The sequence below is a fragment of the Stegastes partitus genome, unplaced genomic scaffold (genome assembly GCF_000690725.1).
Source record: "Stegastes partitus isolate 25-593 unplaced genomic scaffold, Stegastes_partitus-1.0.2 Scaffold821, whole genome shotgun sequence".
NCBI classification, from domain to species: Eukaryota; Metazoa; Chordata; class Actinopteri; family Pomacentridae; genus Stegastes; species Stegastes partitus.
The window spans coordinates 216,239-234,190 of NW_007578552.1; the positions used below are offsets into that span (position 1 = coordinate 216,239).

Sequence of the window (17,952 nt, forward strand, 5' to 3'; positions counted from 1 at the left end):
GGGATGTTGGTCTGCCTCACTTTCTTTTCTGAGGTAGTTTACAGATCTGCATTTCTGATAGCCTTTGATGTAGTGTGCTCTGTGGTTGCTGTGGGGAAGCATGTCTCTCTCTTATAATATTGCTTTAATGTGATAGTGTCAGCAAGTTGGGGCTCGACAGAGGGAGAAACATCGGTGGAAAGGTGACTAGAAATTGGCAGTGGTGGAGAATAACAGGGGAACAAAGGCGAAAACAGAAAGTGAGATCGACTCTGGTGGCTGTCACATCCTATATGAGTTCTGATGGAACGGGCCCTTATGGAGTCAGGAGTGTTTCCTGTTTCAGAGAAGCCCACTGGAGACCCAGTGCGTGTTCATATTAGTGTGTGCGTGGTGCGAGAGCCCCTCATCACGGAGCCACAGCTCCCCAAGCCTTAGCTCTCTCTTCACCCAGCATGCAGGGCTGAGAATAAAGTAAATAAACAGTGGAGGGTCGTGGGGCAGCCCTCTTTCACCCCAAAAACAAAACACTGCCCCCATCAAACACGCCCTCATACCAGAACAAAGGCACAGAGCATGGGCCGCAGACGCTAAGCTCTCTGACATATGAGGAGCAATATGTCATTTTTGACTTCAAAACCAGACACATCCATAGCCAAAACAACTGGTGATTAGAAACGCTGCTCTTAGACGAAATAAAACAACATTGCATTCATTTATGAAATTGCGATAAATGGACATCAAGATATTTTCTGTATTTTTTGTTCACGTGTACTATATCTAAATGGAAAAAGCATGATTCACTTTGAAGGCTATATAAAACCTATGACCTCAACAAAACCATGAGAATAGGATTCTGCCTTATTTCCCAAATTGTTTGTTTTGAAAGTTTAAATTTAGAGAAGCAATTTACATGAAACAACAAATAGCAAAGCCTGGAAAAGTAAACTCGCAGGAGCGTACACAGCAACATGGGATAGAAAATGACCTTCAACTGTAATAATAATAATGTATGTTTGTTAAGATTTATATATACATATGTATATATTTTTTAATTTGAATCCCAATTAAAGCAGGTTCAAGGGAATCTCTGTGTTCCAGTTTAGGTTTTGACTGAATTACATTTGGTGGACATTTGGTCTCCTGCCAGGGTCTCCAGGGAGATCCCTGCCTGAAAAGGATGGATTGAGAAGCACTTAATTAAACTAACAATGTGGCATTTCTGAAGGAGAAAGGAACACTCAAGATGTGTCAATAGACATCCAGAGTGCAACTGTTGTGAGCCCCTACAGCCGAGCCCCGACCAGCCATGCATAGCTCCAACAGCTGCAAAGAGCAGTCAAATACTTGCCAGGCCTCATTGGACCTATTAAAAAAAGAAACAATTATCTGTACATTGAGTTCTGCTCTATCCTCTTTCTGTGGACTTAAAACAACGTGAAATCTATACTCTGCTCAGTGGCCATTACCTCACTCTGATCCCTTCTTTTTTTTCTCCTCTTAATATTTACGTGTTTTGCTGATAAAGTGGCTGCTACTGCCACAGTCTGATGTCACTCACCCGTCCATATCTGTTGGCATAAGAACCCGTAAGCAAGGAATGGAAAATGATGATCGTTTCATCCAGGTCCCAGATGAAAACTCGCTGGAGAGATGGGGGCAGAGAGGGAAGGGAGAAACAAAGAAAAACAGAGAGAAAAGAAGCAAAATCAATGGTGCACTCTGTAGGGCTGCAAGGTGATCCTTCTGGTCAATAGGCCAGGAGCGTGTATTTGTGTGCCACAGGGACCAGGATCCATTTGCTTGGGTTGGTCACCGCAACACTTCTCTCATCACCCCACTACACACTTTCCACCCCTTGCCCTTTACATTAGAGTAATCAATAGCGACAAACTAATTAACTAGATATGTTAACATGCCATGATGTCGGTGCTATAATGGCTGCTATTATCGTCGTTAAAATTAATAACATATTAATGAAGAGCCTTCGCTATTATGAAGAGTTTATTTTGACATATGGTCACTATCAAAGTAGCAATAGTACCATTGTTAGTCACAGCTAGTGGGCAGTCTTCAGTGAAGAGGATATATTTATTATTCACTTCAGTGATGACTCATTTCATCACATGCCTTATTGTTTATTTACAAGGTATACACGAGAACTCTATATAAGATATGTGTTTACTGATGAGTCACATATTCCACAATGCATCAATAATGCATTTATAGTTAAGGAATCAAGTCTTTAAGAATTAATGCCCATCAAGTGTTAAAGTTGGTGTGGCAGCCATATAGTAAGTGGATTAGTGTCCATGTGCCTCAGACAGGGCGAGGCTGTCTGTCGCCAAGGTAGCGGGCTCACCCTACCTCAAGGTCAGAGTCGGGCGGCGGTGATGGGTTGTTGTTCCTTCTTCCACGGCCACGTGACTTTCCATCCGAGGCCCGGCGCAATCGATCCGAATCTGAATCTTTAATGGGGGTTGATGGACTGTGGATGGTACTGTACTCCACTGAAAGGAAGGAAAGAAGGAGGAAGGGGAGTATAAAAAGAGTGTATCGAAGATGAGCTATTATTTGCTTTTAGAAAAGATGTTTGAGTGACCATTTGTCTTGATGCAGGACAGACAGCATCCTGCATGAGACGTTATTCAGAAGCAGACTATTCAGGCCTGCAGGTAACAAACATATCATAAATCAGCTGCAGAACACATACTAAAAGCAATTGTGCTCCATACTGATTTAATAAACGAGAGGTAACAAAGTGCATGTCAAGTTGTAATAGCAAAGACGTCAATTGTCTAAATTGGATGACTGTTAAAGCTTGCTGTCTTTGGTGTTGATTGATGACAATTTAAAATGCAGTCATAAAGTTTTGAGTGGCTTATAAAGATACAATCTCAATTGCCAGATGATGCATTAATGTCACATGAAATTATGGGAAATTCTCTTCAGTTCAAGCTTTATTTTTCTTTGTTCGCCACACTGCAGTTTACTGGATGTACTGACTGAAATTGTCTCCTACTTATGTTGTGGAAGAAAAGATTTGTGGAATTTAGCTCACGCTCTGTTATGGAGATCAACTTCTTTTCTGTGTGAATGACAGGGTTCACTATAACTGCTGTTCATTTCAAAGAGAAACATAACTCTTGCCAGGGTCAAACCCCTGATATTCAAGTTACACAAGGCAACCCTGCTGCCTGCAGTTTGATTCCTACCTGCAGGGTTGTCTGCTGTGAGGGCTTGGCTGGTAATGCCAGCGGGTGGCTCCTGGAGGGTGTAGGTGGTGGTGGTGGAGGGCGTGCTGGGGCTGGTGTTGTTACTTGTCATGTAGGGCGAAGTGTACGGTGAGCTGTTGTAATACTGAGCATACTGGCTCTGACCAAAAGCTGGATAACTGGGGTAGTCCTGTGGAGAAAGACAAAGTAGGGTAATGGGAAAAAAGGTAGGTTATATTTGGATAAGGATAAGGCAAAAAAGGAGAAAAAACACAGAGAGATAAAGGAACAATAAGTACAACTGAATGGCAGAAGGGAGATTTTGATCAAAAAGGCAGAGGAAGAGAGACAAAAGGTAGCAGACTTGAAAAAAGAATAAGTAGGAGGTTTGGCAGAGTAATCTGAGATATGCCCTGCACCAGTGTTGCTACTTTACAGCGCAGATTCCAAAAAATAAATGCAAACACATGTCTGTTCTGTCCTACATCTGGACAACGATCTGTCTTGTTTTTTTTTTCTTTCTCCCTTTCCTCTGTGGCATAATACATATGTGTTGGAGGAGGTACAATAGATAATCCTGTGTACAAAGCTTCTGACATTGTGAGTGATTTATGTTTGAATGTGTCACGGATGAAATGTAACATATTGAGTATGCATGTTTCATAAAGATTTCCAGGTTCAAAGTCTGCTATTCAAACATAAACCTATAGCTACACATTGATACCAGATTACAGAATTAGAGCGATAAGGACGATGTGCACAGCTACCTGTTGCGTGCTGTTAAAGCCAGTCGAGTTTGTCAGGGAATTGTTTCCTGCATACAATCCTGATGTTGTTGTGAAAGTGCTACCTGTGGGGACAAAAACAACAGAATTTTAAGTAATGTATAGACTATGTTATATCAAAAGACAAGATTAAATCTGCAGTAGTGGACAGCAATGCAGTGCCAAAAATGAAATGGCACATTGTTTGAGAAAAGAAAAACTTTTTCTTTTTTTAAACAACTATTTGAGGTGGTGAACAGAGGGAGGCCTCAGGGACTGCTCCTAACAGTGGCCTTATCTTTCTCCTCTTCCTTTCCTTATCAGTGATTGGATCAGGCCTGATGAATGACGGGGCGGGGGTGAAGGGGGGCAGAACCTGCTTCCAAGCCCGCACAATGTGAGGAACACAAGAGACTGTTGTGTGCGAGCTACCGAAGGGTGGCGTCGGGTGAAGGGGGTAGAAACGGTGGATGCATTGGGATGGAGCATGAGGGTGCCTGTGGGAGTGGGGTTGGGGTTGAGTGGGGGGGTGGGGCTCTGTAGTGACAGAGAAAGAAAGAAGGTTGAGGAAGCTTTGGGAGGGTTTGCTGCTGAAATCCAGTCCCAATGAATATGTATGCTCCTCTTTTCACTGGCTCAAAGGATGGTCCTCCAGGGTAATTAAATGATTCAAAAGGGTTGATAGCATCTAATGGCTTAATAATATAGATGCCACTAGTTATATGGAGGGAGAGCAGCAGCAGACCTCTGGGGCACAACTTTTCTCCTCCGTGGCCATCCACCTGTCCACATGTCAAGCCAGAGAACAGCAGAATGAGCAGCTTAAAGAGGATCATAGAGTGGTAGAGAGACCCATCACAATTCTTAGGTTTACCACGTTTATCACGACCTTTGAGAACAAAATTGTTAAAGCAAATTGAAATTTTACAACAACTGTATTTTCATTCCTTTCTACGAAACATACAAAACATTCAAATCTGTACGTAAAAATTGCTTAAAATTTACAAATTTTTAAGTAAATACAATAATATTTAACAAAAGTATAACAGTATTAAACTAAAGTCATATATATACAAATATAGTGCTTGACTAAATGTGTAAATACTCTGAATGCAAAGCATAAATACTCCATCCATTTAAGTCTAATTAGGAGTGACAAAATAATGTCTGCAATTAATATATATTCATTCATCCAACTTAGTGCATGCACTTTTTTCTGTGGCAAAAATATAAAATAAAACCAAGTCAGAACATATAAAAGAATCCGTTTAGTGGAGTTTTGGCCAGTTTTTCTCTACCAAGTGATAGAGGCTTAAATGTAATGATTTCATTACAAATACTGTATTAATAATATGGTAGTTCTTACAACTTCTACAAAACTGGCCCCTGGGCTTTATTACTTATTTTTGTCCATACAAAGACAGATTGCTTGTCCATACAGCCACAGGGAACATTAATCTGTACTACCATTCACAGCATTCTTTACACAGCTTCTTCACTCATCACCACCGCGATCCTCTTATAGCCAAAAAAGTATCCCACAGCTTCAGTGAAAACGAGGCGGGAGATAAATTTACTGTTCCTAAATGAGGGCGTAATTACACCTTTGTTGTCAGAGACAAACATAGGGGGCTCCTTTCATCCTCTGGTCATTGGCCCCATCAGGAGGGCCCTCCCACACCGTGACAAACGTGAAGCAGCTTTCAGAAAGGGGGAAATGATTGGGGAAGTTTGTGTGTGTGGGTGGAGGGGTAGTGTGTGTGGGGGGCGGTGGTGGTGGAGGGCATATTAGGTAACGTATAGAAAGCAGCACAGAAAATAGAAGACGTAGTCCAGTGTTTGGTTTTGTCAGTTAGTTACCAGCACAGTGGCTAAAAGAGAGAAGCGCTTGGGATTACCAGGATCCACTAATTATTTGTGCAGTTTCTCACTCTCCACTTCCAGCAATTACACGCACTGCAGATTTCTAAAATGTTTTTCATCCTGGCCTCTACTGGTAATTATCAGCAGAACTGTTCTCCCTCTTTGTTGTTTTGTTTAATATTTCAAGGCCAGCAGGGGGATTTGCGAAACTTTTGTGTTCCCTGCAGAAAGTTCAACATCAAGTGAAAGTCCAACAGAACAATAAGGGAGACAAGAAGGAGTACGGCTGTGAAGGACAACAAATTAGCCTAATGCACAGTTCAAACAGTCATAAAAGCTCTCGCTGGCAGGGTTTGAGGGTTGCTCTGTGGAGAACAAGGAGCCACATAAAAGCTGAGGGGACCCCTGCTAGCCCAGTGAGAATGAGCCCATGCTGTTGGGAGTGGTGGTGCTGGTTATAGTAGGGGGAGAAAGAGGGGGTCTTGTGGTTCCCCGGGGGGCATGTTTTCTCTCCCTCCCCCTGTCCTGCTCCAGTTAGTTCACTCACTCAAGACCAGACACCGTCCCTCCCTCCTCTCCTCCTTCCCTCCTGCCTTCTGGCTCCACAATTGGAAGTCCATTTGCTTTGCTTGATCAGTCCCCTTGCCATGGGCTATGTCTATCATCAGTGCACAATATTTGTAGCAGAAGTTTGTATGCCTCACTTGGGAATAGGCTATCAAGTCCAGATGGGCCTCTCCTTTTAAAAAGCCAACCAAGGCTTCAGCTTCTTGAGCACGAACTGCCATTGGGACAGAATGCTGGAATCCAATTATTCACCTAATTAGCATCTGCTCAGTCCCACATTAAGCACAATGTCTCTGTCTCTTCACACACCTCTCATGTTTTAGCCTTTTTCTGACAATTCATCAGATGCCCTACAAAAAGTGCCATGAGGGATTTCAGAACTGAGGCACAGAAAAAACGCCTTTGTCCTCTTTATGATTTGGTGCCACGACTTTAGCACCCACACAAAGCTCCATGGCATCGGACATGAAAGCAAGAAGCAAAAACATTAATTTAATCGTACTCTGCCCTGACAGCTGGCCACAGGCTGGTGGCAGGGACACTGACAGAGAGGGGAGTATCAGATGTGGAAAAAGAGTCTTTGGTTGGGACACCCAGGCCTGAGGCACATCGCCCAGGCAGATCAATAGGCCAGAAAGAGTAATGATGATGGTGTGGCGGAGGGCCAGAGCCACAGTTAGAGAACCTACGGCCAGAATAGTGGTCAATCTGTCATCTAACATGGCTGTCAATTACTAACGCACTTAACGCTAACGTGGGCATCCGATAGCCAGAGATAGCAGAGAGAGTGAGGGAGAGACGGAGATAGACAGAGGGAAAAAGAAAGACAGAGTAAGAGCATAATACTTAAAAGATGAATGGGCACATAATACTGTCATCGTGAGTTAAACCACCAAGGGCAGGATAGCAGCTTGTGCATTCTGCAGCACATACTTGGGCTCTTGTTTCCTTTCTTTCTCTCTTTCTATCTCTCCGTCTCTCCTTTTTCAGGTGCTCGGATGTATGCTGCAAAACTCTGACTGTGGCCAAATGTATTTGGTTAAGAGGCGTGGAAAAGAGGCTTCCCCGAGCCACATCTGCTGCTGAGTTGGCGTTATTTATTGTGAGATGCTCTGGAGGTTTTTCAGCAACATGTGGAGATATTTCAACTGTCACACTTTAGATATTACAGGAGAGAACACAAAGACGGTGGCAGCTGCTAGCTAGCTGTCCTAGCCTAGTACAGGTGATTCTTGAATCAACAGAGAGAGTAGAGAGAGAAACAAAAACAGTACATCGGGCAAACAGCCTGATCTACATTTTAACTGTCTGTACGGCTGGACGGAAAGAGCAGAAAAGGGGGAGTACAGGGCGCAACAACTCATCTTTATCGGTTTCAAGGCCATAAATCTCTATGGCCTCAGCTCTTAAACAAATACAAATATGATCACAGGGAGAGAAAAAACAAAGGCTGGGGAGCGACATGGCTGGTGCCTCCTAAGTGCCTGCCATTTTTCCATCTGTGTTGATTCTTTTAAGAGGAGAGGAGAGGAAAGCAGCCGTTGTGGCTGCACATAACACCACCGGGATGCAACCATCGTCTAGGGTGAGGCAGAGAGCCGTGTTGTGAATCAGTCTGGCTCTGCATGCCATTAAATCAGGAACAGAGCAGAGACCTATTCGTCTTATTTTTTTTTTTACAGTAGAATAAACCATATTAGGATGGGCTTAGCAGCAGATGAATATTTTTGACAAAGAACTGAAATAGATATATATAAAGGCGTGCCAAAAAAGAAAAAAAAAAAACTCAAAACATTGACCATCTCTTTAGATTGCTGGTGACACAAAGTCTGTTTTGTTGTAAGCCATGTTAGCCATTTCAGATATTTTGTAGGCTGCCAGTTTGAATAAAAATTGATTGTATATCATGTTGCATTTTAACACCAAAAAGACACACTTCTGAGAACGCACAGAGAAAAAGATAAAGAATGCACAAAGATGTCCTCACCCTGCATCTGGTAACTGTAGGGGGCCTGTCCTGTCTGTGGCGTGGTGAAGCCAGAGCTGTAGCTTAGGAAGCCCGTCTGTCCCGGGGATTGGGACTGGCTCAGACCCCCCTCCGTCTTTATGCCTGCCCACAATGGACCTAAATCAGTTAGTGACACCAGATCGGTTTGATGCACAGACAACAGTCAACACAGGTTTAAATTACACTGGACACAGCAAAGGGGCACCGCCTCTGTCTGTTAGCATAACACAGGAATCACAATGGATAAGCAGTGATTATCTGATAACTGATTTTCACTATTATCTGTTGTTTAGAAATTTTTATCTTGCACTGGGTTTTATCACACTGCAAAGAAGTTTACTCAACTCAAAAGAGAACTTGGCTTAAAATCAAAAGGCACGTTAGGACCATGATTGTTTTATTTTTATGAAAAAAGCAACAACTATTATTATTATTATCTAATGTAGGTCATATGTGAAAAGATGCACAAGTAATAAAACATTCTGCTTGTGTTTGTGAGCTACGTTGACCACTGTCTTGGCTGAATCAGTCGCAGTGTAGTTTCTATGCAACAGTAGGTTGCAGGACTCCATTCAAATAAACAGTGTAAATTCCTGCACATATTGGAGAGACGTCTGGGGTCAAAACACTCCAAAGACTTTGGACAAATAAAGCCTACAGTGAGCCATGTACTCCATGCTTTCTCTTGCAACGCCAGAGGAAACCAGTTTTTGTTTTCAGATTTATATCACTAATCTTTCTGATCTATCTGAACAGCTTCACAAGCAAATTCTCCTTTATTGCGCTGAAGGAGAATATGCAGGCGCTAAACAACAACTCAGCATCTCTGCTGCTCTTGGTTTACGGGTGGAATTGTGGGAACATGATTTTGTATGAGCAAGGTCTTGGTCCTGACCTTCAGGAAGGAAAAAGATTTAGTTGTACATTTCTCATTTCATGCATGAATACAAATTAAAGAGCTCTGATATCATTAACAGACTTATTTAGCAAGAGAAGGTTATGATTTGTCTTGATCTTACCGTAAGCTGGGATGCCATAGGGCTGACCAGGCTGGGGGTAGCTAGCATAAGCTGCGGCCTGCTGCATTCCTGTGGTGTACTGCGTCTGTCCATACGCAGCCATATTTTGGGATGAAGGGGTAGGAAGAATATGCGGATATGTTCTGCTATTTGAGAGAAGAGCCAGAAAACAAAAGTGAGAAAGGAAGGCAGGAAGAAAGAGGACCATTTACCCCCAAAACCATAACACAAACTTTGCTAACTGACAAATTCCTTGTGATTGTGCTACTTCATCCTAAACACTCAGCCAAGTCGTAAAATAGATAGCATCGCACAGCTCATATACAAAGTGAAAGAACAATAAATGGCAAAGGAAATTTTTGCAAGATAATAATTACAACAGATTTCAGAGTGTGCAAGCTGCAGACATCCAGGCAAACAAAGCCAGTCAGAAAACCCCGATCTAGCAGAAGGATCTAATTAAAGATCCAAATGAAGTTGGATGCTGCTTATTTTTTATAGAAAAATAAAAGAAACCTTACTTGGAAGGGTAAATCTGTGGAGAGAACTGGTGAGTTTGTCTTGGGCTGAAGCCACTGGTTCCAATAGCTGAGGAGAGTTAAAAAGAAAAGAGGCAAGCACATATTTAAACATTAAGAAATAAGGTAAATATTATCTTTTGCCAACAGAACGTCTGGAATCTGGAAACAGTAATTACATTGCATTATTCTATTTATTTTGGTAACCTTATTTAAGGTTGAAAACCGGAGAGCAATAATGAAGTAAAATAATCAGGTAAGAACATCAGGTTCTTCTGCTGACCCGCGTATCTCTGAGATACTTCTGGGCTGCTATGACAACCGCTGGTGTAAACACACACATGATGGTCTGAGTAAGTCTCGGCCTGTGGCTTCAGTTGCCTTGGGCCTTTCAAGCCACAACCACATTGGAAGTGACATCACTGATTGCAGGTAATGAGTGCTACTGCATAATTATTCCATCATTAAGAACGCGGCTGCGTGGTTCCATGGTGATGTTAACTTGTTAAGGTTCAGCCACACATAACTCAAACAAGTACACTTGTTTGGAATTTGCAGTCAGAATTAGATTACACACAACTGGCTTTTTCAGTCATAATTTGCAGTTTTTTGTTTTTGTTTTTTAAAGTAAAACCTCAAATAAATACTTATTAATTGAGACAGATAAATTTAGATTGGTATTCCAAGTGTTACTTGCTGGCTTTAGTTAAAACATTTAAAATATCAATTTAAAAAAAAAAAGGCTCATGAATGAAAATTAAATCCTAAATGTCAAACATGGCAGATATCCAGCCTGCAAAACTTCAGCTACCAACTTTACAACTATATTTAAAAAAAAATACTTAGTTATAATTTGCATGACGAGTACAAATAATGTACTTCAAATGTTGAAATTTGCAAATAAATGAACATGTAAACATATAAATGAGAATATTTTAAGTCTGAAAAAACATACATTTTACCAAGTTCACGGTTATTTAAAAACAAGAAAAACTCAGACACGCAACAATCTCAGTTTTCATGTTCAACTGCAGCAGAGTGGCACAGTTTTGAAACATCTGTCTAATTGGTCATGACATGTAAAATAAGGGATTTGGTTGCGGGGGAGCGCTAACTGTATGTAACTGTATGCCGTAACCCCTCACACACGTTATTAATATTGAACACTTTTCCCACATCAGCAGCACCTGCCACTGGACAAAACTTGCTCTTCTGAACAGAGCTTTGGGTTTCCCCATGGAGGATATGGGGTATACGATTACTAAATTTCATTAATATTGTCAGAGACAAAAGTCATACAGTGATTTATGCGCTTCTAGCATTAAGTATCAAGTACTTAGTTAAATAGTTAAGGAAATACAGGGAAATTAGCAGCAAGTTAATACTGTGGACAGTTGGATGTGGTGTTATTAAAAATGTTTATAGAAAATGTAACACGGTGCTGCAGGTTGATACAGAAACCACTGCGGGTGGAAAAAAGAAATAAGCAAAAAAATTAACACATTAGTGATAATTTCTTTTACAATTCCTACAATGCTCATTATACTCTGTGGCCTTGGTTTTATTTAGCAAGGCCACATGTGTGTTGTGTTTATGTGCGCGAGTGTGTGTGTGTGTGTCTGTGTGATGTTTCCTTGCTGAAAGGAAGGTGTGAAAACCCTGGCTCTGACAGGGCGATAGGGTAACAGCCCGTAGAGAGTGAGGGCCACTGGGACGCCGTGTCACTCCACTGGACAGACAGGCTCAGTGCATTACAGGTCATAATTCAGTCCTCACTGACATGGGAACCAGCAGAGTGAGCAGACACACACACACACACACGTGTTAGCAAGCGCAGCATATAAATACGCTGACAAAGTTAAGGTAGAGTCTCTTGTTCTTCGACACACTTGCAAACAGACACACATTATACTGGCATTTTAGCTGCAGGGACACTTCCTGAGGCCTGGCTTATCAGTCACCCATATCTAGACTCATCTCATCATCTAATCAGCAGTTGTGTGTGTGTGTGTGTGTGTGTGTGTGTGGGTATGTCTGTGTGTGTGTGTGTGTGTGTGTGTGTGAAGCAGCCAGACACATGAGTGCACACACAGAAAACAGTCTTCCTCTCTCACCTGATCCTGAGAAGCTGTCTAGTGAGGTGTCTGCTACCGAGGAGGCGATTTCGCTGCTGCTCATTGGCTCTGTTTTAACTGCAAACAAAAAAGCCACACTGTCACTAAATGCAACTAATTAACATAAAAGTAAAAGAAATCAAGATCAGACTAACTACAAGTCTAACTACATTAGGCTTTCAGAGATTCACATTCACAAAATGATTTTTTAATAAAAAGCAAAAAGTTGCTCTGTGTAAAATAACACAAATGCATCGGGAGGAGTAAGTAGTCAGACATCTTTTTTTAACAGGATTTAATTAAAATACATGATGAATATTATACGTAACATTGCATTTGCACTGATTAAAAAAGTTTCCATATATCTCTCTATATATATATTTTATAGGATTAATGTTAAAGTAGAGGCTTTAAACGTTCATCTTTATCACCTATCATTCATCTTTTAACCTGGAAAGAGCATTTTAAATTTAAATAATGTTCTTAAGACACTCTCCAATCAAAAGCTTATTATTTACACCAAAACTGCATTTTATTATTTTAAAACACAGCATAAATGTAATATTAATATAGCATTACTCTACTTACCATAAAACGAATTTCCTACATTTTTATTTAAATTAATTGACAAATTAATGGCTAATTAGTACGTAAACAATGACATTAAATTAAAACCATCCCTGTAGACGTGTTTTTAAAGTCACTGATAAAAAAGAGCTCGGCAGGAATATGCAGGCACAATTGAAATGTCAAGGAAATATATGGTGTATAAAATCTTTTTAAGAGTGTAGCGAATGCTGTTTGACCTTGACTCCATTATACAGCTCAGCGATAGATTTGCAAAGACAATTTCACAGCTATCTGACAGCTCAGGAATCTTTGAAATCAATCCATTTCACTTCAGGCGCGCTGAAGGGTTCTTTTTTCCTTTTTTTCTTTTTTGGCAAAACAAATTGACAATGTGGGCAAGAAAGTCATGCTCAGTGGAATCCCTCATGGTTGAAGAAGCCATTTGCTGTCATGTTTTACATGTTTCCACTATGCTCGCTCAATGCAGAAACATATGCTGACGTGGGGTAATTCTTTTGAACTACACACCGATGAAAACATCGTGGTAACATAGTGCATGCATAAACTAGCACACACTCAGGTCACAGAGCACACAGTAACTACTGTATTCGGGAAACAGCATGGAACATCCAAACGAAAACAACGCTCAGTATGCAAGTTCACAATCTGATCAATCAATAACAATGAACTCAAGTCCAGTCAGTGTCAAACCATGCTTAGAACAGAAAACTACAATAAATACCAATGAGTTTTTGAATGAAAGGCACAATAGTTGAGGCAATTTTATAACTTTGCAGCAGAAAACTGTGTATTTATGGGAGATTTTAAAGAATACAAATTGTTTTTCTCAAGCAGATGGTTTAAAAAAAAGTCAACCACAAAAAGAGCTTTCAGTAGAGTTGGGGAAAACACCAAGTATTGTCCTTTCATTGTGTCACAAAAAGTAGACAAACCTGCAGCGGACTGTGAGTTAGAACCTAACAACCAGTCTGCAGTGGTAAGCATTGTGATGTTATCACCTATGGGAAACAAAAGAATGGCAAAGGGACACATGACAGTCTGCATATTTGACTACGGGTCCTGTGTGATGAATATACAAAAAAATAAACCCTGAGCTCAAAGCAAAGACTAACCTGCAGATTACGTGACAAGGGGTATTTTTAATAACTTGTTGGTTTGTGACATGGGCATGACTGCTTCACTAAACAAAGGCTCAGATTTAAAGCACAAGCGAATCACCTGAGTAAATAACTATGTACAGTAGAAACCGCATGCAAAGCTCAATCATTTCCATGCTGTGGGCTTTGAATAATTACATGGTTACTTAAATAAACAGCTAATAGTCACTGGACAACAACTACTAAAGGTAATGAATTGTGCAAGTTACAAATGTTAAGGCAGAAATGAGTCTTTAAGGTTTAAAATAATTCATACTACAAATCAGCACTGTTTCACTGGTCGCTTAATACTACATTACACAAAAAGAAACAAACAAATTAAAAAAAACATTGATAATTCATCCTAAAAAATTAAATTAAATTAAAAAAAAAAACTCAAGAAATGGATGCAACAACACTTGCACTGGCTTTATTCCTAGAATGGCTTTACGGCTTCTAATGGATCATTGCAACCCAGAAATACATTTGGATTGTTTCGTTTCTCAGTCATTTTTAAAAAAATTCAAAATAGCACACAAGACAGAGAAAGCTAAACTCAAGAGCACTGCCCACATACCTTCAGTGCCATTGGGTGTCATGGAATTGTTACTGATGTGCGAGTTGTCAAGGTTGGGACCATTAGGAGATTCACTGCTTCCACTTACTCGGCTGTGAGGACTGGCTAAATCCTGCATTTCCATAGACCTGACGAGACACACACATATACACACACACACACACACACACACCAAATCAAATTACACATATCGTTCTAGTTTCAGGGAAGTCACTGACCTCTCAAACTCAGTGCTGTGTACACAATATGGATAATCCAGTCATGATAGTAGTAAAATGGTGAAGACACTACAATGTGCAAAAAAAAAAAATAAAGAAAGAAAAAGTAAAGTAGTAAAAACAATTTAATTTAAATGATTTCTCAAATATATAATTTAATGCAAGTTTTCTAAAAGGTTTCTTGCATGTGATATTTTCAACAAATAATACTGACATATTTATGTAACGCCAAACGACAAGGAAAAAATTAACACATAAAAAAACAAACACACACACACAAAAAACCCACAAGGCAAAACGTGACAAACATAGATGCACATTCACGTACGAAAAAAACAAAACAGTGTGGTACTGCAAGCTATGAAATGAATAGTAAACATTCTGACAAGATAGCTTCCGATTTCTCTTATTACAACAATCTCACTGTTTGTCACAGATTTACATGACGTGAACACAAAATGTTTACTGTCAAATTAGTCCGATGTGTCTTGAAACAAAAATGGCCTTAAGTGTATATCGTTTTGTGTGGTAATGAAGACTGTTAACAGATGTTTGCTGGTTTGAGGCAATGGTTAATGTGCCTGTTAAAAGTGCAGCACTCTGCTTGATTATAAGAGCCTATGCCTCAGTGATGGGCAGATGAGAAGCTCATGAGGCATGTGTTTGCTCTGGCAAGCTCCTTAATTGTTTCTGTGTTTATACAAAAGACCACGCCACTGAAAACATTATTCTATCTTCTCATTTGTGTGCTCAAAGGATTTGATCGAGTATAGACAATGGAGTAGAAAGAAGGCACGAGTGATTTGAAAAGTACGGCCACAAACTCTATACCCCATTTGTCTCTGCCACTGTTCCCATTGCAACAGTGAGTTAATGAAATTAGGATAAAATGTTTGGTACATTACACTGCCATTTTCAATTATGTTTCAGAGTTCTGGCTATCTCTGCTATCGATAAACATTGGCCTTTACACAAGGCCACAAAGATAAATGCTCAAGTAACTCTGGGTAGTCTGAGTGATATCAGATGCCACGAAACGTACAGAATTATAAGATAAAAAGATTAAATTATGATAAGCATTTACTGAATTTAAGACGATATTACACAGATACGATATTATGATACTTTGCAGGATAGCTTGGCAAACGTAGCCCTTTCTTGCAGTTCAAGTCCAAATGAGTTATTAATGACAAATATATATTTTAAGCATTACGCTACATACCAAAAACACTAATGTTCAAAGAGTGAAACATAAGTAATAAAAAATAAAACAGCAACACAAAAGGCTAAGTCAGTCTTCTTTACGCGTGCTTCAGTAATGGAAGCTGCATTGTCTTTTTCCCAAAGGTATATTAATTTACTCCTCCCCTAAAAATATCACACCCTCCAAACACTTGAGGAAGATCCAGAATAAACTAACCCTATTTCTTGCACACACTACTTTGTCCCATTTTCGCCTCTTTTGTCCAAACTTTTTTTGTCATTAACTGATGGCTAAAATGCCTTCACTATCTCCAATCAGACAACACAATAAGTCGAGAAATGTTGACAGTTGCTTAGCAGAGTCTCTAAGGCAATCTCTGATGCCACACAGAGAGCTACATGTCCCTGATGCTGCTGGCAGTGGCACAACTGTGCTCTTACCTGGACCTAGATGGCTTTAAGTCCTCTCAAACCACACTCCCTTTCTTTATTCTGCCTCCACCTGCCCCAGCAGAAACAATGTCACTCCTTGTTATTGCAGCTCGATGTCACAGTCCGGAGCCATCCATGACACAAAAAGGCTTGTCTGAGAAAACATTATTGTTATTCTGGAGCAGAATGGGAAGAGAGGGCTAGCGGGGGAACAGAGGCTCACATTGTCTCTCTCTGAGCCGCAGCCCTGCTCCACTGTTGTTTCCTCCTCCAGGTCCTCCCTCCTCCCTGAGCAAGGGGAGCATGGCCAAATGACGGAAAGGTGATTCATCATTGGTCTACGACAGCTGCAAACTGGATTAGCCCTCCCCCAATCAACATGCAAAGCGGCTTAGCCAAGGTAAGCAGGAAGGGGTGGGGTGGTGGAGGGGGGGACGCCGAGGAGGGTGAGGGAGCGAAGGTAGGCAAAGGGGTGAGGGGTTGAGGAGAGAAGGCACTGAGGGGCGATAGAGGGTGGAGAGCCTGCCTACCTTCCTGCTTGAGGTAGCCTGCTGCTGGAAGGAAGATGGGACTTGTTGAGCAGAGGCAAGTCAAGCGTGACACCCCTAGCATCTTCAGCAGATCTTTCATCTGCAATTGACACTATCTGAAATTTATCAGCACTCCTCCTCCAGGCATACTGACAGGTCCTAATGACCATCAGGGCTGCTTCCCGCAGGCCTGCCCCAGCCTGGGGCCATGGCACAGTACGAAAATACGCAACTTCCCAACTTGCAGCCTACTTACAACGGACAGAAAAGCACAGTGAGAGCAATACATTCACTCTCACACACACACACACACACACACACGTTATATAAATCCTTTCATTCTCTGTGGTAACGCAAAAGCTCATGCTTATGTCTTTTTCTTTAGCGCACAAAGACACATAACTCAAGCCTGTATGTCTGCATGTATACACACACACTCATGCACAGGGTACTCCAGAGGCCCCCAGATGAGTGGTGCAAATGCACACACACACTCACACACACAGGGCACTTTAGAGGCCCCCAGATCAGTGGTGCATCTCAGACAATGAAGGAGACTGGAAACAAGAACATGGAGAGCATATGGAGCCACATATGTTTCCTATGACGCTACGAATGCCTCTATTACTCTCCTTTAGCTGACAGTTACATTTTGCTGTCCACTCCCGCTCTGCTTGTCTCTCTGCAAACATCAAGCAGAGCCATATACTTGCATGGCTATAACACTATATTAGACCTGACTCCAGCCCACCATGGGAATACAGGGTCCAAAAGAGGTCAAAGGTATTCATCTGGTCAGAAAAAAAGAGAAAGACATATAAAGTCTTTTTTTTTCAAAAATCCTGGCATGATTTTTTAATGGCTGACTGTTTACATGAGCCAGGGTAACCTGAGCTCCATGGTCTTAAGTTTTTTTTTCCGCCTTTTTTTTCCAACAGGCTTTGCTCTTCACACCAAGGCAAAGCCTTCATGAATACCATTCCAGCTTTACAATTTGCCTTCTCTCCCACTACTTACGGTACAGCCATCTTAGCAGAATTAACCATTATATTTTATTCTCGCTTTCAATCGACAACAGCAGTGCCTCCTCCTGGCATTTTCAAATACTGAAATGTGCAGACGAGACGTAAAAAAAATACAAGACTAAATATATAAAAAACGAAACACAAATATAATATGAAGAAAATCCACAGAGGTAAAAGCCATGAAGACGAAAGA

The 17,952-nt window shown here is 41.0% G+C and overlaps 1 protein-coding gene across 11 annotated transcripts in view; it reads right to left on the reverse strand.

Moving 5' to 3' along the window:
* The window catches only part of eya1 (EYA transcriptional coactivator and phosphatase 1), a 64,551-nt gene that overhangs the window by 18,155 nt on the left and 28,444 nt on the right, over positions 1 to 17,952 (reverse strand). For 3 of the 11 annotated variants that reach the window (XM_008292618.1, XM_008292617.1, XM_008292616.1), the window contains 10 exons: positions 14,352 to 14,479; positions 13,571 to 13,636; positions 12,048 to 12,125; positions 9,937 to 10,003; positions 9,416 to 9,561; positions 8,376 to 8,513; positions 3,962 to 4,044; positions 3,195 to 3,384; positions 2,347 to 2,489; positions 1,541 to 1,624 (listed from right to left, as the gene is read on the reverse strand). In XM_008292618.1, coding sequence (XP_008290840.1) covers positions 1,541 to 1,624; positions 2,347 to 2,489; positions 3,195 to 3,384; positions 3,962 to 4,044; positions 8,376 to 8,513; positions 9,416 to 9,561; positions 9,937 to 10,003; positions 12,048 to 12,125; positions 13,571 to 13,636; positions 14,352 to 14,475 — 1,119 coding nt within the window. In that variant the 5' untranslated portion in view covers positions 14,476 to 14,479. Of the gene's footprint in view, positions 1 to 1,540; positions 1,625 to 2,346; positions 2,490 to 3,194; positions 3,385 to 3,961; positions 4,045 to 8,375; positions 8,514 to 9,415; positions 9,562 to 9,936; positions 10,004 to 12,047; positions 12,126 to 13,570; positions 13,637 to 14,351; positions 14,480 to 16,213; positions 16,472 to 17,952 lie in introns of those variants that run through there. The other 8 variants (XM_008292620.1, XM_008292619.1, XM_008292621.1 and 5 more) reach the window with 8 other exon arrangements.